The sequence below is a fragment of the Thunnus maccoyii genome, chromosome 16, assembly GCF_910596095.1.
Source record: "Thunnus maccoyii chromosome 16, fThuMac1.1, whole genome shotgun sequence".
Classification (NCBI taxonomy): domain Eukaryota; kingdom Metazoa; phylum Chordata; class Actinopteri; order Scombriformes; family Scombridae; genus Thunnus; species Thunnus maccoyii.
The window spans coordinates 17,798,594-17,823,224 of NC_056548.1; the positions used below are offsets into that span (position 1 = coordinate 17,798,594).

The following is a 24,631-nucleotide window of genomic DNA, read 5'->3' on the forward strand; positions in this document are numbered from 1 at the left end:
GCCTTTGTCTGACTAATATTTCTAAAATCCTGGCAACAGAACTGGCAGTTTAAATAGTATAAAACTAACATGAATATTGGCTTTATACCGCAAGAAAATGTAGATATAAGTTTTTCCTAACTGTTTCCTAACTGAAATAAAACAATAATACACTACAACAGGATCACCATGAACTGTATGAGCAGCACAGAAACGTTATAGAACATTTACAGTCATACAGCTAATTGAAATAATAATAAACACCAGCAATTTATCAGCTCGTCATAGGAATGTTATGATAGTGAAAGTTAAATGTGTTAGCTGCGTGATAATAGACTCGTGTGTTGTCCTTATCTGCATAAACATGACGGTGATGTGGCACAGAGAGGCGGAGGGATCTCATTGGCTGGGCAGCGAGGGCGGAAGTGCGTCTGGTGTCCCAGCTGTGCTGAAAACAAAACAAGACAGGCTGCGACTGGTGAGTGCACAAAACACAATAGACTCTCTGCCTATTATTATCGCTCATAGCATTACAGTAGCTGTTTCGGCTCGTATATAACACGGTTTCCGCATGAATTGCTGTATCAAGGTGTATTTCGCTGACAGTTAACAGTAGAGAGATGTGTGACTGTCCTTGTGCTGAGCTCACGTGTGAGATGTTGTTATGTAACAGACTACAGAGCAGACAGCTCAGCTCAGCTCAGCTCAGCTCAGCCTGCCTCTGCTCTGCCACTGTGTTCATCCACTGATGTCCTACAGCTGCAGAAGTCGCTTTCTTAGCTGCTATGAAGACGCTGTGAGCGTTTTGTAGCTGCTGCTGATGTGTAGACGCTCAAACAAGCAGTCGTTTTCAGTAATGTTGCAATCAAACAAGGGAAGCTACACAGTGTCACAGTGTGGACGATCCTCCACAATTTAACGCTGCTAGACTTCAAATAAAAATCACCAAACCAAAAAGAGAGAAAGCTGGTGTAAATCTGGTCTATCTTGGTGAATTTTGTGTGGTGGGGTACATGACAGGTGTATAGAGCAGTGGTTCTCAAAATAGGGCCTGAGGACCTTGAGAGGGTTTCAGGGGGTCCCCAGTGGAAAGGGGAATAATTTGTTTTCACTATAATTCCATCCATAAGTAACAAAATGACAGAATGTATGACTACTCTGGTCATAGGTTTCATACATTTTCTGTAATAAAACATCCAAAAGCAAAAATCTTATCAGACCCTGGGACAAAATCTTATTAAATGGGGGTCTGTAGTCTAATTTGTGTAAGTTTAGGGGTCCTTGATGAAGCCCGAGACAATAGAGATGGGTGATATAGATAAAATGTAATGCTATATAATGATATCAATGGTTATGTAGTACATTTTCTGGAATTTCAAATGAGAAACCATATGTAGATTAAACAACAACATTTAACTACAATTACACTTTTTGCTAATATATTAAAAACCCAAAGGATAAACAAGTTGATTTATCACATCGATGCCAAAAATCTTGCAAATCTATTATTCTGTTGCTATTAATTCTTGCAATAATATAGTACAGCCATAAATAGATATCATTGTGAAAATAGTATCTCAATATCTCTGCTGGTTGCCAAACATTTAGCATCTTATTGGTATACATTGTCAGAATGCCCAACCCTATAAAACAGCTGTTTATCAGGTAAAGATAAAGATGTCCCCAAGCAAAACTGTCACACAAGCAAACAGTATACCAAGTAAAGTAAGTATTTGTATAAAAATGATGATTTATTAAATAAATGTAAGTGGGAGTTATATTAGAGCCAGAATCTGGTGATCATCAGTGGAGCTGCATCTTTAGACGTTTCTGTTATTGTCATTGTTTTGTCACTGTACAGATCTAAAGACTAATCTACTCTGCTTATACGTATTGCATTTTATTTTGATGTACCATCATCCATAGTGTTTAACTGTTTGTCTTCACATCACTCAGGTTTCCTCTGTTGTGTCTTTGGTTTCCAGCATCATGATGGATGAGCTGGTGCGGGACCTGGTGTCTGCACTGGAGCAGACCTCAGAGCAGAGTAAGCTGGGGGAGCTGTGGGAGGAAATGGTCCTCAATCCACTGCATCAACGCCGGCAGATCCGCCGACGCAGAGGCCGTAAGCGCCATCGCGAGTCCTCCCTCTACCCACTGGAGCACAGACGCTGCTGGATTGAGGCCTCAGAGTCCAGCTTGGACGAGGCTTCTAAAAACTACAGGGGGAATGCTCGTTCAGCCTTCAGAGCCTCCGTGGCCTACTGCAGTGACTCTGACGATATGACTGCAACCAACCAGTGGCACTCCCTCATGAGAGGAGGCCCGACCAGGACTAGGCAGCCCTCCTGGCCAGAGTCTGACTCCTTCACTGAGAATAATCCGGGGCGGCCACTCAGGAGGCGGAGGAAGGTCAAACGTATGACCTCAGACGTCACGGTCAGGTTGCAGCAGAAGTTAAAGGTTTCTGGTGTGGATGGAAAACGGAGGCACAGGCCATCCAGGATGCAGCATCTTTCTGGATCGAAGAATAGGTCTGGTGGTTGGGTGGGAGCAGACAGGCAGACTGAAGGAGCCAGGCTGATGGGAAAGGAGTGCTGGAAGAGTAAGATCACACTGGAGGCCAAGGAACACAGAGATGGTGGAGATGAGAACATGTCTGAGGGGTAATGTTATATTCACGGAAAGATATTTGCACACCGAAAATAGCATTTTCTTCTTTTTGTTTGAGTCAAACCTAACCTTTCATTCATTATATTACTGTTTCACAGTTAGGCCTTTAGGCAAAGATCCAGTCCACATCTGACATTTATTTAGTGTTCTATGAAAAGGTTTTTGGTTCACTGTTTGTGAAAATTAAGCAATTCCAGATTTCAAAATTTACAGCTTTGCAACAAGCCAAATGTTAACCCTGTCATTGTTTAAAGAGTCAAGATTAAAATCATTCTGAAAGATGTGCTCAAAACTCTAAAAGCCAATTTTACCCTTTAAATAGAAAGTTACTAAGGCAGTTAAACCTATAACATAAAAGTCATGGGCATAACTACTACAGTATCAGACAGAAGCAATTAAACAAGGCGACATTTAAGATGATCTATACTGCCTGTCTTCATCTAGCCAGTTGTCAATATTCAGTGTGTCCTCAACTAAACCAAAAAAAAGTATCACAATCATGCCACTCCACTTTAAAGTATTGAGTTGACATTAAAAATGAATGATAGAGTCTCTTCATCCTCATCTCCTATAGCTGGTATGATCACCAGGGAGGGATCTTTGATAGTTATGCCTCCGGGCATCTGCCAGCTCATTATTTCTTTTCGAGAAATATTGTCACAAATAAACACGTGACTTGGTGAGGTATTGATTTGTTTTGAAATGAATTCCTGTCTTGGGCTGGGTAATTAAAGCTGTGCCTGTCCCAGTATCCCAGAGTGCACCCTCTTGTGTGCATTTTATTTAGCAAAACTAAATGTGGTGGTAACCGGCAGCAGCAGAGAGGGACGTAATGTTATTACAGTGAAGCAAAGACTAAATGGTGACAGGTTTTGTATCAAGGGCTGCAACTAATGATTATTTATAGTGTTTGTAGATTATTAAATTAATCATTTGGTCTTATAAATGTCAGCGTTTCCCTGAGTTAAAGTTAATGTCTTCACATGTCTTGATTTGTCCAACTAACAGTCCAAGACCCAACACACGGCAAGTTTATTTGTATAGTAACTCTTTACAATAAGGCAATTCAGTTCATAAGTGCTTTACATAAGACATACAAAGTAATACAATGATATAAACCAGCGAAAAGCTTCAAATCCACACATTTGAGAAGCAAATGTTTTCAGAAATCAGCAAAAAAAATCGAGGATTTATCAATCATTAAATTAGTTGCCGATTAATTTTCTGACAATTTATTTACTAATTGTTTCAGTTCTTCTAGTATGTATCATTATCAGATAATATTATTAAGGTCTATCAAAACTTTTAAGGGTGAAGTGTTGAGTGTTTATTTTTCAGAATGTATAAATTGTGTTTTGGCCGTAAATACCTCACATGATCCCCGTGTATAATGAGCTGATATAGTTGGATATTATGCTGGTTAGATGTGTTTCATTATAAAATAGCTTATTGCTACATTGGTAACATAATTTTTAAGCCTTGCAGGTCCCCATGCTCCTGTACAGTGCATTTCCTTTGATGATCTCATTATCTGTTGATCATATATATTAAAAAAAAACCCCACATGAGACAGACATTTGTGGTAACTGGTAATGGGACAGACAGAAGGCTTTACATCTTCTGGTTTAATTTGTGCTGACCTCCCTAGCCCCTAAACGGTACTTGTTTTCTTACTTTATGGAAAAATCAATAGCCGTCCTGACAGAAAACAGCTCCGGAGAAGAAATAAATGGGAACACCATAGCACGCTGTCAATCATTTCTCACTTACACAACGCCAACGCTCTTGATTGCTGCTCAGTAGACTGCCACACTGTACTGAAGGCTGAACAATCTAATGGTTGAGCCCTGGCGGAGGCAAAGGATATGAAAAAATGGCAGCAGTGATGAGTGGTTGACAGTGGTACAACAACAATATTTATAATCCGAGTGTGTACGGTCCACTTGATGTCAGACACAGATGCCATTGTGAAAATGTCTTTTGAAGCACTCAGATTTCTTTGGTCTCCGTTCATTCCATTAACCTTTTTCATATGGAGTGTCTGGTCTCTTAAAACGTGCCTCTCCTCAAGGTCACTCCTCTTATGTGCATACTGAGCAGAGCTTTGCCTTCAGCCACCCAAGTGCAAGCAGAGCAGATGTTGGCAGCTCCAGTTGGACTCCACATCCTTGATTAGGCCCGGCCCAGCCTGCTGGCAGTGAGGCCACCTGGCACCCAGGCTGGCCCAGCAAGCAGGCCTCACCTGTGGGTAGACGGCATCCCGGGTTCAGCCTCTGTCTCCTGCTGTGTGCTGCTACTGGTGACGTTGACTTCCAACCCCCGCCGCCATGGGAAAACAACTCCATTGTGCTTGCTTTTCTCAGCTTTATCATGCTGTAATTTATATTTTGAAAACTCAATGAGGAGTTTTTGTGAAAGCTGTGCGCCATTTGCCGAAGTTAATTTTCATAAATCTCTGAGACTAATCCAATTACTGCAGCTCAGGGAGGGTGGGATAACCTTATAATCAGACACCCATGGAAGAGGGCATGGATTTGGGTTGGGGCGGCTTGTTTGAAGAGCCCACAGATCCATTGTTATCAGCGCTTTGCCCCCCTCTGTCTCTGCCTCTTCTTTATTCCTCTGCAGAATGAGCCTGGGCTCAATAAATGGCGGCTAGCCTGTAATCTCTGTGCAAACTGGTCTGCCTCTCCCAGGAGCTGAGGATTATATCCTAATGATTAGTGCTCATCTGGATACTGTGTTTTGCTTCACCTCTTTGGCTTGTGTAGAGACAATAGGACCATTGGGGGAGTTAAGTTCAGCACCAGAACACTGAAATGCAGTTTTTGTTTTTGCCCTTGCCTTTGACTCACCATGGACATATGGTGTTTTATCTAATTAAGACGTATTTGTTTTTATGGAACCTAATCCGCAATAGAATATCTTATTTTTGAACTGGGGGGACGTGCTGTTTTGCGCGAGGCTCTGCTCGCTGCAGTCTAAGCAAACACTGGAATGATGTCCTTTGACTTCTGTGTGAGACATCGACCAAGTTTGTCAGCTTTTCTTGCCAAAGGTCACTGCTGAAGAAAGAAGAGGTGTTTCTGTTGGTCCCAAGAAAAATGGGCGTCTCAATTATTCATGGCATTAATTAGGCAGTACTTAATGGAAACGGTCTCACATTGGCCCTGTGCTGCTCCAAGCAACATCACATTACACCTTTAATACGGATAAATACTTAATGGGTGTCTCTAATTAATTGTTTATACCTGTGATTCTTTTTCAAACTTTGCACAAAATCCCTCCAATAAGAGGCAAACACATTTTTCAACAAGTAAATGGAGGAAGACATCGCGCTGCTGGAAACAGTTAAAAGTCAGCACCTCATCAAAAAAAGAAACCACAAAGTGCTGTGTGCATCCCCGGCCTTTCTGGTGCAACACAAACACTTCCATCTTTCAAAGGGAGAAAGGTTGTTGAATGAAGCATAAAACCAAAATGGTAGTAATTGCTTATTGTAGAGCTTGTGTCCTCTACTGATGATGGAGCGTTGTGTGCTCCAGATGCCAACCGATGTGTCCAGAAGTGGGGTGCAGCTGAGCAGAGGCCTGGGGAATCAGTCTGGAGAGGTTGGGAAGGGCTGAAGGGGTGTAGGACGGGGGTGGAGGGGACGGTCCAGGAATGCTTGGCTAGGCCAGACATCTTCCAGATTCCCCGGAGAGGCCTGCTCCCTCTCACATCTGCTTCTTGTGGATGCGAGGGGAGATGATGCAGGACCATCTGGCCAGGAAGATGTGCAGGCTGGACGGACGTTTTTCTGATCCTGCCGTCACTGGCAGGCGTCTGCAATATGGCAAAGCACCGTATCAGCGCATATCTGACCCTCCAGCCTCTGGTGTGAGCAAGGTCAGCAATGACAAACAGGAAGCAAAATGCAAGCAATGAAGAACGTCAGGCTCCCTCTCTTTCATAAAGGAGTTTGAATGGCAGGCAAAGGATGAGCCTGGTGTTAATATATATTGCGTTATAGTCAAGAAATGTCATGAAAAGACCAATACTTTAAGACATCCCTAACCTCCTTGTGGCAGCCCATTTGTTCCTACTGAAGACGTATCTTTAAAAATGGGTCACAAATATATATTTTAATGAAAAAAAGGCGTAGTAATTTCCTTAAAGAGCTGAATACTGCAGTTGTTAGGAATTGTTACTCAAACAGGAGTAAATAGTGCATTTGTTGGGAACTATTTTCTCATGCAGATTAATACACATCAGCGAGTATTTATGGCAGTATGTAGGACTGACTCAAATAAACTGCAGTGCTCGTGTTCATAATAAAGGAACATCTCACCCACATGTGCAACAATGTCCTTTAAGTTAACTGGCTTTTATGAAATATACTGCAAGTATTTATGTAGCTAGTTGAATATATCTGCATGTTACATTTCTTTAAAGTAAGCAATGACAGCTGTGTGACAACTTGGTTTACTTTTAGAAAGAAAAATCATTTTTTGAACTCTTGTTCCTTCCTATCCTCCACCCCCCCTTCCATGACCTTGGAGTGTCTGGAGGTCGAGTCCAAGTTGGCTGAGGTGTGAAATGCACAGAGAAACCTGATGTGGTCTGGGATAGCAGAGGGGGCACAGAGGGTGTGGTGGGAACCTAACGGGGGTTGCCTGGGGGTGTGGAGAGGAGCAGCAACGGAGCAGTCTAGGCAGTGTGCAGTCACAGACCCACACAACAGATGTTGGCCAGTTGTTGTGTGTGGAAGCAGCACGTCTGTGGGTCGCTCTGTGTGTGGGGCACACCCAGAGGGAGGGGTGGGCAGGGGGAATGTGTTTCGCTCTCCTGTCATCCTCCACAACGCAGGCCAGATTAGATTGGAGCTGACAGCGGAGGATATTCAATTAGATTGTGCATGTCACTCAGTGGCTTCGATCAGAGTCTCTCCTCATGCCTTTGTGTTTGCTATCGCAACAAGGGAGAACACAGCACGCTCTGTCTTTTTGTGTCATTTCCATTTATGTCGACCTCTAGCTCCGGACTTCTTCATTATTTTTATCGGTGAATGTTACATGTTAAATATTGACATTACAGTGGCATGTACATTTTTGATTCACATTGTTCACTTTTCAGATCCTATAACATTGTCTGACCTAAGAACCCATAAGGTTTGAGATTACAAATCAGAACATCGTTCCTCATCCCTAAAATGTCATTGATATTAAAGAAACAGGTCAGTGGCAATAATTCACGTGATATTTTTCCTCTTTTCTTTGCAGTGAAACCAGCAGTACATGCAGCAGTGACCCCGGCCTTTTCACCAATGACGAGGGGAGGCAAGGTATTAAAAAACAAATATTTTAACATACAGAGCAGCAGCTTCTTCACTTACTGTAATTAAAAATAGTAAACAGTTGATTTGATTTTGAGTGTCTGCAGCTAACAGAAGAACCATTCTCAATTGTGTAAAGAAAAATGAGGCAAGTTGTCACCATTGGACAATACCCTGCTCAACTCTGAGGGAATGCTGGGGCTAGAGAGGGAGGTTTCGATACAATGGGCTGGTTGCTGGGCACCCAGGCGACTCTAATAAGACGTTGTCATGTCGTGTTAATGAGCGCTGAAGCCTTTGCTAATCTCATTAGCCGTGGTGGGGCCAGACGGCCTCTGATTTAACAGTTGTCACTACACCTTGACTGTGAGAGGCATGGTTCCTGCGTGCGCTTCGCTGACTGACAGGTCTGAGAAGGGAGTTCGGTGTCTGGGGATTAGACTGGTGTTGTCTAGTTGTCTATTAGGGTGTCGTTAAAGGAAAGATTTAGCCTAAAATGAAAATTCAGTCATTTTTGACACACACACACATCAGCAAGAAGTTTGTAGGACCACCAAACACACTTAGCTCCTGCAGTTTCATCTCAGCCTTTGACCATCTAAAATGCATAAATATAACGTTAATCAAACGTATCCAAATTGCTCATGTAGCATTATGCAAGTGTTTTGTAGCCATTTAATTATTTACCTCCCATCTCCAACATTATTCTGGTAAACTTTCAGTGTTTTTGGTCGTCCCACAGACTGGAGGCAAGTTTATAATTGGTTAAGTGCAGCACAGTAGCACAATTTTAAATGTAACATTTTTAGAAAAGCATGTTTTGGCAAAAACTGCTGGAAATTTGCTGGCTGCAGCAATGACATGCTCACCAATGCAACATCTTCCCTTTCCTTTTACGTAGGTGATGACGAGCAGAGTGACTGGTTCTTTGAGGGGGACTGTGGAGTCGGGTCAGGCGTGGCCAGCCTGCTGCCCAGCTGGGACTCAGACAATCAGCTCTCCCTCGAGGATAACCGCCCATCGCCTACCTTCCTGCAACCCGCACGACCCTCTCAGAGAGGTTGTGGCTGATGATTTAGTGTTTCTGACTTCCGTCTTATCAACAGCGGGCTTGGAGAGACTAGTGCCTGCTTTTTTTTTATCCTGTAGAACAGACTATTGTAATGATCCTCTCAGGTCTTTCTTAGAACACTGTTCAAATTGCTGCCGCCAGATGTTTGATTTTCTGCATAAAACCTGCTACAGTATATACTTTAAATAAAGTTTTACTTGTCTTTTTCCTGCATCTTTCTTAAGCAATAATAATCATTTTGACCATTTTTCAACACAGGAAGATAAATGTCATGTTTTGTACTGTTGCAGGGTATCATTCACATCTTAAACGCCTGCCTGGCACCGCTGCCTGCTGCATCAGGAAGGATAGGAGGAGGCCTCCCAGCAAGGTTAAAGCAAACTGGCACCTTCCTGTTCAGTAGACTTACAATTACTGAAAACCAGTTTTTATGTTCGTTTCTTACTGTGCATCTTTGATTTGTGTTTTACAGGGTAACCGCATGCCAGTGTTTGTAGAGAGACTGAGACACTTTTCTCAAGATCCTTACCAGAGAGAGTAAGATGTTTCAAACTCTTTTCTTACAAAACTCAATTATCTTGTATTAGGTGCATCTGCTCCCATCATCTTTTTGAATCCAGTGATTATACTTTTATAATCTCCTTTTAGCTTTTGGCTTCCTTCTGTTGGAAAACGAGACCGAAGCCAGGTATGTCACGTTAAACATTTCTTTCCAAGCTTTATTATCTTTTTGGCCCCACTTTGTTCAGACTGTACTTGTGAGTCTCAAAATCTAAATGTTATTGATACTTTCAATTTTCAGTGGAACCCTTTGTGCCAATTACCCGTGTGTCCCATTGACATGGTGTCAGAGAGCTCCCGTCTCAGATGTTCCTCCTCTGTCTGCAGAAACAGGTAGTTGATGCCACGTTAAATAACGCAACCTCTCAAGGGCCTATCGGAGACACAATTCAGTCTTTGCCATTAAAGCTCAATATATTGATGGACAAGTCTATGGTCAGCTCATTTAAATGAATCAGTTAGAGAGCATAGGTCGCTGTTAACTAGAGTAATCCATGTTAAGGTGATGCCTCAGAGACTGTGTGTGTTTGTGTGTGGGCAGATACATTCAGTGGGTTGATTGTTGTTGTTCTTCTCTATCAAAATGAGTTTAAGCTGTGGAGGAAGGAAACATACACTTGAGTTCAAGCCATGTTTAAAAAACTAAAATATTCAAAGTCATTTAAATCTTTATGTTATACTTGATGTATTCTTTTCAATGATTTATTACACACACATATGCATAAATACATGTCCCCACATTCATCCGAATGGCAATCCTGGCCTAAAGTCTAAACTGAACTGACAGTAGACAGCTGCAGAAGTAACACTTGGATGCAGCAACACTTCAATTCAATAGTTTTCAAGGTCAGTGTTCCCAAACAGAGAAATACGATGTGTGGACATAGTTCTAATGCTGATTTAAATTCCGGCATTTCTGGGACTGCACAAAAACATTTTAAAATCCAAAAGATGTTTGTCAAAGCATCGCATGGCTCCCAGTCATCCCCGGAACTGTTGGATCTGCGTGGGGGACTGTTGAGAAGCCGAGCAGCCCCCTTTGGCCTCAAGACTGTGGGACTCCTCGCTGCATTGTTCCCACTCTGCCTATTTATGATGCATTCTTAATTTTTGTTTCACACACACTCACTTTTTCCACCCTCTCTCTTGGGTTATTTCACAGAGCGCTCCGGCGCTCCTTGATGAGGGGCAAAAACACGACTGCTATGAAAAGCCCCCGACTTCTTAGGGCTTTCTTTTCTAAACTGGCCCTTTCTTCTCCACCTGAAAGGTTCCTTCAGATTCCAGTTTGAGGCATTGTGAATACTAATTTCTCTCTATTAAAAAGCCCTCATATCCATGCCATGCTCTCATTTGAATGGCGGACTCAGGGGAGACCTCTTAATTCCTTTATAGTGGGATTCAAGACCCTTCACTTCAAAAAGTATAAATCATACTCCCAAATGAACGAGGGAGAGAGGGGGGATTGACGAGTGGGGCTTCTGATGTGTCCCGTTGGACGGGCACGAGCTGAATCTATCTCCCCAAGCTGCTCAAATCCACTCTCTAGTGAGATGGCTCCTCTGTCCTTGTGACCCAGCTCCGCAAACATGGTGCCCGTTTACTTCCTTTCACTTCATCCGAAACTCACACGCAAACACAACAACAATTCTTGCACTGCATGACAGTGATGAGCGATACTATAATTGCTGATACCTGCTCTTAACAAACTTTAAACGGCCTACTCTTGATTTCACTTCACTCTATTTTCATGTTTTTTGAACATCATATGATCGATTTCTAGCCCCGAGCTCCCATACATCTGACTTTTCTTTGTATTCAAACACCCTTGAGAGAAAAGTGTTTTCTCTGTGGGCAGAGTGTAAGCATTAATCTTGTACCGCGGCCAGGTTGAAATGATACTGTATTAATAAAAGCTGTCATCTCCCGTTTGCTGCGAGTTGATGCCGACAATCAGATATTTGATGTTAAGTGATAAAGGCTGTATGAGGTTGCATGCTGTTTATCCTGGTCTCGGAGCGTGAACAGGCGCAATGCTTTGTGGGATTTGGCTGTAATGCTCGGGGCCGGTGGCCACGTTAAAATGCATAACCGCCTCCCACCTGAGCGAGGCAGCAGCAGCTTTTATCTATTGACTTATTTATTTCTAAATGACACTTGCGCTGTGAGATAAATCATAGTCTTACGCCACTCCCTTCCCAGTTTTCATTTTAATTGTGAGATCTTGGTGTCAGCAGTTAGTATATTGGTGTGAGTGGCCTATTGATTATTGATTTGGAGCTATTGATTATGTTCCCTGGAGACCCTAATCCTTTCTGATTCATTTGAATACCTCTATTAATCTTGAGATCCTGCTCACACCTGAAGCGCCATGTACCCTAATGAAAATAGATAGCCATTTTGTAACTGCTGTACCTCACTCCTCTTTTGATTTATTATTTTTAATTGATATATTTGCTTTTGGATGTGGGCGCCAAAATTACAATTGACCCTGTGTCAGTGCTGTTTTACTCTGTACCCTAAGGGACCACACTGCGTTTAAAAGTGTCTCATATGACCTGAAAAAATCTATCTTGGAGACTTTTTCTTCAGTGTCCTTGTGTCTTTGATAGGATTTAGCTGTTGTTGGCCATCTTCATTACATATTACTTGTTTTTTCTCCCCTCATTGCCTCTAAGTCAATCTTTGTTTTCTCATCACGGTTTCAGTATATTTAGGGACAAAACAACTGGCCAACATCTGTCATGCTGATAAAAATGATGAAGTAACAGATGTTAAATAATAAAAACAGTGTTGTGCGTTTTTTTACCAGTTCTTTCAGTTTTACACCGAGCCATGTAACATGCTTATAAAACGCCTTTGGGTTCTGCTCTGAGATGAATGGCGGTGTTTTGCCTTGGTTAATGAGCCAGCTGATGGTATTCTCATGTTTGATTAGCATTGTGCTGAGTGTCTCGGTGGGCTCCCGGCGGCCCTGGAGCGGCTCTGCCTCTCAGCTCTCAGCAGCAGGGGAGGGCCCTCACCTCCCTCCAGGCTGCAGGGGCCCTGGAGTGCCTCGGCCTCGGTGTAATGAGGGAAGAGATGGAGGGATGGACCTCCACACATTAAGACCAAATGCATCAGGGTATTACTTTTAATACCGCAGGCGTGCCTCGTGAAATAATGCGACAACGTTTAAACGGGGATCGATTTTGGAATTAAAAAGTTAGTTTGCAAAGATTTACTGTAGGGAGTTCAATGCCTGAGCTCTTTATCAGTGGCGCAAATGGCTGGTTATGTGCTGTCCGACAGAGGTACGATTGAGGGATCGATAGGCGCGTGATTTACTAACTGGAGTACAGGTAATCAATAAGTATAAAAGTAAATGAAATATGCATTACTGGGATTTTATTAGAGAGGGGTAGCAGGGAGAGAATAACGGTCAGGCCATTTATTTTTATATCTATTGATTATACAACATAGAGACTTCGCTCAAAGCGTGCCCCGCACAGCTCTCGACACCCCGTGCCTGCACACCCGTCATGTGATTTATGGGTGTGGAGGTCATGGAACACGCTGCCTGTTAAAAGGCTGCCCTGACGGGGCCTTATTGTAGCACGTGTCTGTTAGGGTTGTGAGCTTTATGTAGCCTTCAGCCCTCGATGAGCCGAGCTGGTTAACAAGGAGCTCTACTTTTGGATGCTGCTCTGTTGTTTTGCAATCTGTCATTAATTCCATTTTTACAGGTCATGTTTATTGGCATTTTCAAACAGCACGACATATTCCTCTTTAAATTCTCTCTAGGATACAGCGTAGTTGTGTATAAGATAAAGCATAATGCATTTTTACCTGTCATTTCGTCCTACTGGAGCTCCCTCACACCTCCTGTACACAAACATACACACTGCACCTATCACATCAGCTGCCCCCCCCCTCCTTCCCAGTGATGGAACGGACCTTGACCTTAACTTTACATCTCAGAAGTCATGGCTATTAAGCTGGCGGGGGGGCTTTTCCTATTTCAGTGCTCCTGACATATGACACAGGAGGCATAGAGCAGGTGTAATTTGTTTATGTGAACTCTGCAATGACTCAGCCACATGCACCCCAGCACCTCTCCTCATTGAATATTCTCTCTGGTGAAAACGCAGATTAATGAAGAAAAATTAATATGTGGTAAAACATGCACCTTACCGAGGCTCAATGTAAACTGCAGTATTTGCAGCTGTGCGGCGCTCGCGTTTATCGATTTCTTTTATATTTTTTTTTTTACAAGAGTACATGTGGATTGTGGGTGGGAGCTGCATCATCGTATTTGTGAGTAACGTTTGCTCGGGTCTGTATATGTGTCTCCCAGGCAGACTAACGTCACTCCGGGACTGTTACGCACAGGAGACATCAGGAGGAGGAGGAAAACAGAAGCTGTGTCCATCACAACATCAGGTAATATCCTCCACACATACCTATGAATCTCTTGCCTCACTTACATTATTATTGGAGGTGTTATGTTGTTACAAAGTTTACATTTCTCAAAGGAAGAGCTGAATGTATCTTTAAAGGAGGTGTTAAAATTTGTCTTTCATTTTTGTAATTACAGAAGAACTTGCAGAATTCTTACTAGTTAAGATCAGAGTGAAGTGCACAGACAGACTTGGTATCTATCTTACATTTGGAGCTTTCTGTGTAAAGCAGAAGAAGAGAAGTGTGATGTGGAGTTCACCCTATTGGAGGAGGCACTGAGCAGCAGCCGCTGTGTGTGTTTGAACCAGTGGAGCTGCCTTTTTTCATTAGACTGATGGCTCGGGGCCTTGTGTCTTTGCTGGATTGAAATCTGAATTGGTTTGTCCACCTTTTCTTCTGCGTCCCCTCTCCGTGCTCCACTACTGCAGCTGCTGTTTGTCATTTAAATAACAAATGCTGGTGGTTCGCTGATTTAGTGAGGGGTGCAGGCCTCCGATGTATATTAATATTGCCGCACAGTGCACTGTACCAGGGTCCATCATTCATTTGGATAAAAGAGGTGGAATTTAAAAACAGCCAATGCTTTACTTGGATACAGATTGCATCCATTTATTGCACTGAGTGATGGAATGGCCGGCAACTCTGTCCTTCACCTCCCCAGCGCTGAACCACTTCCCATAAAAGTAAAAAAGGATTCACCCCTGCCCCTTAAGGACCCCTCATATTCAACATGCGGAACAAGGGGCATCCCTCAGTTTCTCAACAGTTTACAGACCCACAGTCTGCGGTTAAAGACATAAGAGGAAGAAGTTTGTTAAAATCTTAAAACATGAAAGCTGATTCATTCATTTTCCTCAAATGAAATAACTCATCAGTGTAATCTGTACAAATAAAATATTTAAACTAAATACAGAATATTTTAATGTTTAATTTGACGTAGATACTACAAATTAAATCTTTTATTGTGTGTGTTGTGGAGTGAGTGACCAAAAGATGATCTGTTTCCTAAATTGCATAGAAGTGCAAGAGTGTTCCTGATTGGTTCATCCCCCTTCAGCCCTGTTCAGAGTGTTTTCCTGGTTCTTGAGTCTAGTGCCCCCTGTCCACCGTGATTTATCATGCATCCCATGTCATCCAATGTCAGTTTCTGCAGCTGCAACTGCTCTGTATAAATCTTTACTTTGGCAGCCTGCTGCACCATGTCTCTTCTCAGTAATCTCGCCAGCGCCAGGAGATGCACATTCACTCTGACAAGCTCTCACACTCGGTGTGTGTACAAATTTTGGTTTGTTGCCATTCTGATACAAATGTGTACAGAGACAAAAATCACAGTCAGTGATTTGTTGAGTGGAGTTGTTTCCTGGTAAACATCTTGTTTGCATGGAAAGATTGTTGACTGCATTTAGTAGAAAGAACACGCGGCTCCCGGTGTTGCTCTCACTGAACACGACAGCCAAGTCTTTGTTTGAGTTGGCCAGAGGAAGTGGATTGTTGTATGTGTTAGTGGTTGATTTGAAACTCTGTAATCAGGAGTGAAAATGGTCTGCGGCTGGAGGCGCCTTCCATGGCTCCATGGGGAATTACTGAGGCGGTACCCAGCTGTTGCTTTGTCTTCTTTCTTTACCCTTTTAGCACTTCTACAGCAGTGCTGAAGCTGGTTGTGGGAAAAAAAACAACAACAACTTATCAAGCCAGGTATCTGTTTGGATTAGATGACCACTCCATTTCTCAGCCTTAAATTGTCCATTTTCTACTTTCTCACCACCAGCAATCCAGCAATCCAACAACTCCCTTACAGATATAGAACAAAGCATGCCAGCTTTCTGCTATATCTCACCTGATATCATTAAAATTCTGGTATCAGATTAATTAATTTGAGTGTTGTCTATGGTTTGTACAATTTCCAAGAATATCAATATTTGTACTCTGGAAAATATCACCATGCTGCCCAGTGGCCAAGAATGACAATGAATCTACACACTGCACATTTTTTGGAGAATTATTTGTGCAGCAGAGATGAATCAGTAAGTGTAAAGATCCTGATGGATTTTAATAGCCTTGGCTGGCCTCACACACAGACTAATTAATTATTGCAATGTTACTCCTCCCCTGCTGTCTCCTGTAATGCCCTTCATCTTTATCTGTGTAAAAGGATGACGGTAATAAACCCAAACGTGAACTTATTCAGTGTGCTAAATTTTGGGGGAGAGTTATGGAGTAAATAGGTTGGATTGAAGTCAGTTTGATTGTTATTGAATGTTATCTCCGCGTGTTGGAAAGTACCACATGTGGGTGCCCATGTTGAGGCCAGCCCCTCGGTCAGCCCTGCCGCCTCTCCCTTTCCTCTCTGTCTTCATGTGTCTCCTTGCCTGAGCAAGACGGCTGCGTGACAGATCACCTGCGTCGGAGGCCCGCCGTGTTCCTGCCCGGCGGTCCGGCCCCCTCTCATTAATGCCCAGGCTGGTGCGAGGGCCGTATGGCAGCACAAGACAAATAACGCTACCACTCAGCCATCACTTCTGCTGACAGAAATGCAGCCCACCGCACTATTTCGCCCTCTCCGGCTCCACTCCGCACCCTGCTCGCGTCCTTCAAAAAAAAAAAAAAAAAAAAAAAAAAAAAAACCCATTTCCTCCATCTCCACCTGCACCTGCCTGCGCTGCTCCACCAAACTTCCATGGTGGTTTTAGCTGTTGCTGGAGGCTGAGCTCAAGACTGAAACCCACACAAGTTGACTTACTTAACCCGCTGCCTTTGTAACCATTCTAATTGTTTTCTGTTTGGCTTATTTTTTTTTGTGGAGACAGAGTTTGTTTTTAGTAGCGCAGTCTGTCGGGTGTGGCGCTCTTGACTCGCTTATGTGCAAACCTTCTCACCAGGAGGTCTGATTTGAATGTCCTGTTTTTTCAACTTGTGGAGAGAGCGTTGTGTGTATATGTGTGTGTGTGTGTGTGAGACAGAGAGAGAGAGAGAGAGAGAGAGAGAGAAGGAGAGAGAGAAACACAAAGGCTAATTATTAAAGAGCTATTCAGCCCTGTTCATTTAAGTGTGGGAATCAGCAGGCCCATTACTGTCAATGTGTAATTAGCTGATTAATAAACAGGGGGAAGGGGAGTGCTCCAGGAAGGCCTGTAATGATTGTTTTTAGAGAGCATCACATGAGAGCTTATTAAGATGGTAAGATGGTTCCATTCAACCTCCCATTATCACCCACAATAAATGCATGTACTGTAATTCCCACTTTGACAGAAAACCTTTGCGTTTAATGTCTTCATTGACCTTGATGTAAAACTTGTTGAGGGTAGGTGCAGGTATTCAGGAAAAACGAAACAGTCTTTTATTTAAGCAGCTGATTATTTGCTTTCATCGTTTTTTAATTCTCTTGAAAGCCCATAAATATGCAAATATACATTTTAATGGGTTGTTGTATGTGAATGCTATGTTATTTATCGACAACCTACATACTGAGTGGTGTACATTTACTTAAGCACTCAATTTCCTGCCACTTTATACTTCTACTGCACTACATTTCAGAAGGAAATATAGCACCTTTTACTGCACTATATTTAATTGACAGCTACAGTTACTAGTTACCTTTCAGGTTAAGATTTTAAATTAAAAACATATGATAATCTTATAAAATACAGGACATTATTAAAGATTAAACCAGTGGTTCCAGACCTGTTTGGCTTGTGATCCCTTACTAGTTGAGGCCCCTTGTCACATTTCAAATGTCTGTGAGTTGTTAGCAGTTCCATCAAAGAGACATTTCCCATCTAAACGTCTCAGATGGTTTCATTTAAAAAATCGTCAGAGGCCCAAAGAAATTAAATTATCCAATATTTCACACAAAAAAAGCAAAGATTAGAGAAAAAACTAAAAAGTGAATGTAAATGTGTGGAGCCGAACTTTGTTTTTTTCTTCTTGCCTTCCTAGATTAATCATCTAACGACCCCTCGGATTTATTTTGTGACTGTTCCGCATGGTTGGGAACTACTGGACTAAACTACCGAACTATATATAAAGTAGTTAAAAACCACTGCAAGGATGCATCAGTCATAACAATGCCATAATGTAATACATAATTATATATAATCTGAAGATTGAGTACTATATACTAATCCTACTTATACTGAAGTAGGATTTTGAATTTAATGGAGTTTACTTTAATGGAGTATTTTTACATTGTTGTACTGGAACTTTAATATAAGTAAAAGATTAGAGTACATCTTCCACCACTGCATATAATAAGCTAAACATGAGCCAGTCATTAGCAGGAATAATGTGACTTTACTTTAACTAGTGTAGCCTTAATTTGTATTGTAATATTAAAAATATGTACGTAAATGTCTGTTTTCTTACAACAAAAAAAAGCTTATCCTGAATGTGACCTTGACCCAGGATTCGAGCTAGTATCTGGTATGTCACATGCATGTTAACACACCCACTGACTAATGTTCCCAGCCACTTCTGTGTATCTGTCAAATATGAAATCCCCTGAATTTTGATCCAGGGCTTTGACTATGTTTAACTCAAGTGTTTTGGTTGAACCTCAGCAACGGTTAGTCATCATTCCCTCAAGAAATATTAATCAATTATCTTGCCCGCCGGATCAGTTTGGGGAAGAAGTCATCTGGAAAGAGGCACAAGCAGATATAATGGGAACGAGCAAAAGCACATGCCAGCGAATGCTGTAATGCCTAATCCTTTGAGACAGCCCAGAGCCACAATGTCACTTCTAGTTCCCTTGTCCTCTGCTCTGGGACTGCTTCGCAAATGTCTTGTGTGACCGCCGCTAACTTTTTTGGGGGGAGATCAGGAAAGATTTATTTATCAACGTGGAGTAGGAAAGCAGGAAAGCATGTTAGGGAGCACAATTGTTTTAGAGTTCCTCTGTCTTCTGAGAAAATTGGCCCCGGTTCTCTTTCAGATATTTCCCTTCACTCGCAGAGACAAAAAGCTTTAAAGGTGAGCGAGATCAAGAGAAAGAGGATCTTTAAAAAGGAAGGTAGTCAGTGAGATGTGAAGGTGTGATGAATGGAGTTAAAAACATACAGCTTCTTACACAGCATAACTGGAGGGGGGAAGTTAAGCCATAGGAGCAGCACAGATTGGCCTTTTAATAACCATGTCCACAAGTCATATGGGGCCAAATTGGATTTGGCTCACTTGACCAAAACCTCATTAATACTTAACCTATTAGGAGAGGATTGCTTCAAAGTTTTATTTCAATATACCTAAAACATAAAGCGATCCAAGAGTCGTGGACTAAATTTAATTTTTATTCGAGAGGCTGCCCATTGAAACAGTCTAGGAAAATGTGATTTGTGTGTGTATCTTTTACTGTTTGTTCTCTTTGTCGTGTTACATGTCCAGAATATGATATGTGCTTTCTTTTTTTTTTGTCTGCAGCTAGCAACCCATTTCATAAGGATCACCAGAAAGAAGAGGCACAGGGAGCCAGCAGCACCTCAACCCTAGAGGCTGTGTCGGCTTCGGGAGCACCGAGTGCAGCGGGTTCACGGTCTTCTACTTCTGCGAAGCCTGAGAGTTTATCTTTCTCCCAGGGGGACCATGAGGACACTTGAACGCAGGATAAGCACGCCCAAGCCTGGAAGAACATAACAAAGGGAAAGCCAGAAAATAAAAACGCTAAAAGTCTTGCTGCACAAACTTTATGATGGGAAAAAATACAAAGCACATCATTACTCCTCAAATCAGCATGTTACTGCTAGATCCAGTCTTTCTAGGTAGTATATTAAGCATGACAAATGTTAATGCAATCAAGCCTTGTTAAACCCTCCGCCATCTCCTCAAGTAAGAAGGCAGCTTCAAGAGGCTCCTCGTGTGACTCAAGACTCTGCGGCTCCTCCTGTTTCTACGCACAGTCTCCAGGCCACCTGCTACCACTCAATCCAACAATTATGTCCACTGTAGCAGCGCAGCGTTTGTCAGCAGGGACACTGGGAGAGGATGGTCAGTCGAGGCTGGGTGGCCGAGGGGGGAGTCTGCTCTACTTTATGCTAGTCAACAATGGCTGTGCAGCAGCATGTACAGTCGCTAGCTCAGAGACAGGAGAGCATCAGAATGTTTAGCTACCACATGCTGCTACAGGGTTCAGAGAGGCGACCACCGCTAAAGAGCCACACAAAGTACAGGCCTCCTATTAGCATGGATTTGAAAAGCTACAGTTTTTACAAGGGTGCTCATTAGCACAACACAGAGGGAGGGCTGCCTCTGTTCTCTTCAGCTTACCTTCCATATTCAAATTTCCCCAAACGTATTTATGTTCAAGGCCAGCTGCAAATCTCTTTGAACAAACTGTTTTTGCAGCAGTGGTGGGTAAGTTGCACCAGGAACTGTGCAGAGAGCGAACGAGAGCCAGCAGAGAGGAGTTGGAGGAGCTCTCGGAGACAGGAGAGGAGAGTCGTACACGGTATTTTCACCTACCCTTGGGGTATACATTTCCCCAGCTCCCTCGGCATCAGATGCATTATAAGATCAATGGCAGTGTACAGTGAGATGAAACACAGCAGTTCTCGCCAAGCTGATAAACAAGAACTATTTTCAGAAAAATGTATTTTTATATAGGAGTCAAGTGATGTACATTGTGCTTGACCTGAACCATGTGGGTGATAACTGTTGTAGTCTTTCAAAACATGAACAAACACTCACTGCACCTTTTCAAATCTTGAAAGGGTATTTGACAGTGAAATGTTGACTTGAATTTAGACAGCAGAGTGAATTTGGTTATGTGCGAAAGTTATTAAAAAAAAATCTGAAATCCTCCCAAACAGCAAAAGGAAACAGGTATGCACTTTCTGTAATGACTACAAGATACCTTTTTAGTGAAATGAACCAGATTATCAGTCACATATCACATGTCTTTTCAGACACTTTAAAGCCTTATTTAAGAGAATGGTCGCATTTAGTAGAATGAGATTTGCCAATTAACGTGAGTTATACGTCTGCAATAATCTGTCTGAGAAGGCTTTATGTGATCATGTTGGCCAGGGATGACATTTATAAATGCTGTGTGTGCACACTCGTCTAAATGGATGCCTCACACAAGACATCCTGCCACAGGAATCAGTCAAAGTGTTGAGGCTGAGACACCCCCTCCCACCCCTTTGACTATTCTGCTGCTGCAGCTTTACCAGGGAGTCCAGTGGCCAGCCAGCAACCAGTCTTTCAGAGTTACACCACGCCAGGAATACACACTTGATTGAGAATTGAGAATAGCACAGGTTGAGGTTCGTAATTAGAAAAAAAGAGGCTTTTGATAAATACCTTGATGGCTGCTTCAAGACATGCCTCTGAACACGTTGACAAGTATCGACTGTGTAGTGTTTTAAGGAGAGCTTCTGGCTGTTGCCTTATCCGTCAGTCTGTGTTTTGGTGCCAAGGCATTGACAACAGAGGAAGACGCATCAATTCACATACAGTTTCATTAGTAGTAGGAAGGGAATACCTCACCTCCCTCCATGGTAATTAGCAGTCACCATAATGACATCTTAGCCAAACCGTATGCCCCAAAATAAATTTCCAATGGCCAGGAAGTGGGGGAATGGCTTCCGTGCAGCCAGTCAATTGCCCTGTTACAGTTAAGGAATTCAGCAGGCTGGTACCACTCATATTTCATCCCAGGTAAAGATTACCTGTCAGGCCCATGGGAGATGTATTGATCTGTTTTCCTTTTTCCGCCAGCAATCACCTGACAAAGGCACCTAGGAGGCGAGTGAATGAGTGATGCCTGGTCTGTCTGCTCCACCGTGGTGGCTCCTAGTGTCCACTGATGGGTGGAGGGGTGATGAGAAAGAGGCGAGATAATGCGGTCATAAACTCTGTTTGAACCTCCTCTGTATGCATGCAGGGCAGCCTCTTTGTCCCCCGGGTCACAGGTCAGCGGGGAATTTGCCTTTTTTTTGGCTCCTTTCTTGTCAGCGGCGTTTGTTCTGCTATGTAGTGCATAGTGATGATAGAAACACATGCAAAAGAAGCTCTCTGGTTCCTGCTGACAAATGCATGTTGCGAGTCACAGTAGTTCAACTCACTTTGGATTTCAAAAGTGATCTGGTTTGATGTGGGCACCCTACTCACAATGAAATCCAACCTTGTGTGGTCTCAGGGTTTCCTGTGACTGTCAGAGTGGTGATGCTGTAGTAGCAATGATCAATAACTTTTACATTATCTCATGTTTTCTTGGCAGCTAAAAGTATTTATATATTTGCCTTGTTCATTGAAATGTCAGCGTTGATATTATCCATCAAGCCATGCATTTAAAGTGATTGCACTGTATAAAATGTGTAGTATTTATGATGTGATGCATAATTATAGGTCCATTAATTGAGGATTTAGGTCCGAGGACATTAAATTCATAAATTCAATTTCATGATAGATAGCATGGTAGATATGTCTCTCTAATTTTTTACTATCGTATTTTTTAATTTCATGTACAAGGATTTAATATCAGGGAGATATATCCCTGATATCAGGGCTCTTAGGCAGCTATCCACATTTGATACGTAGTACAAATAGCATCTTATCTCATAGGCTGTTATCTTTATATTTAATAGTAGTGAAGGCATGCTTAATTGCTTTGCAAATGATCTAAAGAGGATCACTCCTCGCTCAGAAAGCCTGCACAGTGTCACTAAATGTTAGTGAGACATTACAATGGTAAAATTTAATCAAACCTGCTGTGCAGCGTTTATACAGTAGTTCTGTTCCTCTGTTCTTTGTGATCATTACATATTTGATAAAAAAAAATACATGTATGGACGAGGTGGACATGTTTGATTAGACTGCTCCAGATAAGAAGCTGTGGTAGGTCTGTTAAAAATGTCATTTGTGTATGTTCAAAAGGATTTTTGGGATTTTTAAAGAGGATGTATGTCTGCCTATATGTCATAGATGTTATAATCATTGTTGTATGTCATGAGTATTTATAGAAAAATGTGCAGTATCTATTTATTCCAAATGCTGAATTTGTGTGCAATAAATGAGTTTTGGCGATCTTGACTTTGGTGTGAAGGTTATATGTAAATGTTTACTGACTTGTATTCACATAATGGTAAACTTTTTTATTTGAAGATTTTTTAGGGTATTTTGCCTTTTGTGTTTCATAGTATTAGAGAGACAGGAAACAGTGGGACGGAGGGGTTAGCAATCAACCACTATGGCGCCTTTGAGCTAAATGCCAACATCCGCATGATATCGTGCTCACAATGACAATGCTAACCTGGTGTTTAGCAGGTGTCATTTTTACCATTTTCACTATCGCAGCTTAGCGTGTTAACATGCTAACATTTGCTTATTGGCACTACAAAGTACAGCGGAGGCAGATGTGAATGTCATTACTTTTGTAGGTATTTGGTCATAATGTATTGGAAAAACTGAAATTTTGACCTGATGATGACCCTAAATAAAAAATTAAGGGATCATCAAAGTTACTACAATTAATCCTGAGGGACAAAGTCTATGGCTATCTATCCAATAGTTGTCGAGATAGACCTCATGGTTGCGCTAAAAAAAAGTCACCAAAGTCTCTTCATCATCGGAGGACAATAAATGTATGAACATTTATGACAGTCCATCTAATAATTGTTGAGATACTTAAGTCTGGTTAAAAATTTGGGACCAACTGACCAAATGTGGTGCCACACCAGCATAGCTAAAAATGTAAAATAAAAATGCAAACATTCTCCACTTCCAGTCTGCTTTTCTATGTTTTATACCTAAATAACTTTGGAATTTGGACTTTTGGTTGGACAAAACAAGCAATATGAAGACAGTGCTCCTGGACCTAGTATTTTTTCCCAACATTTTATAGAATAAACAATTAATCAAATAATCAAGAAATAATCAATAGAACAACTGATAATGAAACTAATAGTTAGCTGTGGATCTATACATTTCACAATGGACTGTCACCAGCCTCACAAGATTTGACAGTGGTCCTGTTGAATACAAATGGCTGCAGTGTGGTTGACAGAGAAAATACTCCCTCAGCCAGTGGAGATTATCAGTAGATCCCCCACTGTTAATCTTGCGGCTGAATGCTGAAGACGGTGGTAGTCACTTGCCATAGAGTCAGAGCAATTCTCTCCGCTCACCGGTGGTCCACGGTTACAAATCACATCATCAGCTGTCTGAGCACCCACAGCCACCTCTTCTCCACCAGATTGATGGTGAAATGGAGGAAAAATCAATGGCTTCCTCTCGTCAGAAAGAGCAAGCTCTGTCATGTTTGGGAGTTTGATGTTACCTTCTCTTACTCTCTCTCCACTATGGGAAATTGAAAGCTGAGTTTGAACAAACTGACAGACGTGAAAAGACTGGAGTCTCTCCAAGTCGATATAATGACCGTTTTCACTCTGATGCTTCAGTCATGAGGTATCCATGCTGCCTTTTAAAACACTCCTAAACCACTGGAGAAGATCACAGTCATCAAGTTGAGTTGGTTGAGTTTCTAGTGAATAATAGTTAGTCTTTAAACTGACTTGTAAGACCCTGTGTAGGTGACCCTGTGAATAACAGCAGTCAGTTTTCTTACCAGTCACCCCCCTCAGGAGTCCCCCTCCATCACTTCA

At 42.1% G+C, this 24,631-nt stretch overlaps 1 protein-coding gene and 1 long non-coding RNA gene across 5 annotated transcripts in view; one reads left to right on the top strand and one right to left on the bottom strand.

Moving 5' to 3' along the window:
• The first annotated feature begins 274 nt into the window (after positions 1–274).
• Positions 275–23,060, top strand: LOC121881501 (G patch domain-containing protein 2-like). Of its 2 annotated transcripts, none has more exons than XM_042389315.1 (10): positions 275–457; positions 1,936–2,645; positions 7,914–7,975; positions 8,868–9,026; positions 9,329–9,408; positions 9,511–9,575; positions 9,687–9,726; positions 9,841–9,932; positions 13,936–14,021; positions 19,452–23,060. In XM_042389315.1, the coding sequence occupies exons 1-10, from the start codon at positions 275–277 to the stop codon at positions 19,625–19,627; spliced, it is 1,653 nt and encodes a 550-aa protein (XP_042245249.1). In that variant the 3' UTR covers positions 19,628–23,060. The 2 variants fall into 2 exon arrangements, with proteins under 2 accessions (XP_042245249.1, XP_042245250.1); XM_042389316.1 differs by having other exon boundaries at positions 382–457; positions 1,965–2,645.
• The window catches only part of LOC121881503, a 56,534-nt gene continuing 32,270 nt past the window's right edge, over positions 368–24,631 (bottom strand). For 2 of the 3 annotated variants that reach the window (XR_006091790.1, XR_006091787.1), the window contains exon 4: positions 19,585–19,650. This is a non-coding gene — a long non-coding RNA (uncharacterized LOC121881503). Of the gene's footprint in view, positions 428–19,584; positions 19,651–24,631 lie in introns of those variants that run through there. The other variant, XR_006091789.1, reaches the window with a different exon arrangement.

Bases quoted from the DNA above. Each gene is read 5' to 3' on its own strand.
- LOC121881501 (XM_042389315.1), top strand. From the start codon at position 275: ATGATAGTGAAAGTTAAATGTGTTAGCTGCGTGATAATAGACTCGTGT. The intron at 9,027-9,328 runs GTTGTGGCTGAT...GTACTGTTGCAG, and splicing joins CGCACGACCCTCTCAGAGAG to GGTATCATTCACATCTTAAA. The intron at 14,022-19,451 runs GTAATATCCTCC...TTTTGTCTGCAG, and splicing joins TGTGTCCATCACAACATCAG to CTAGCAACCCATTTCATAAG.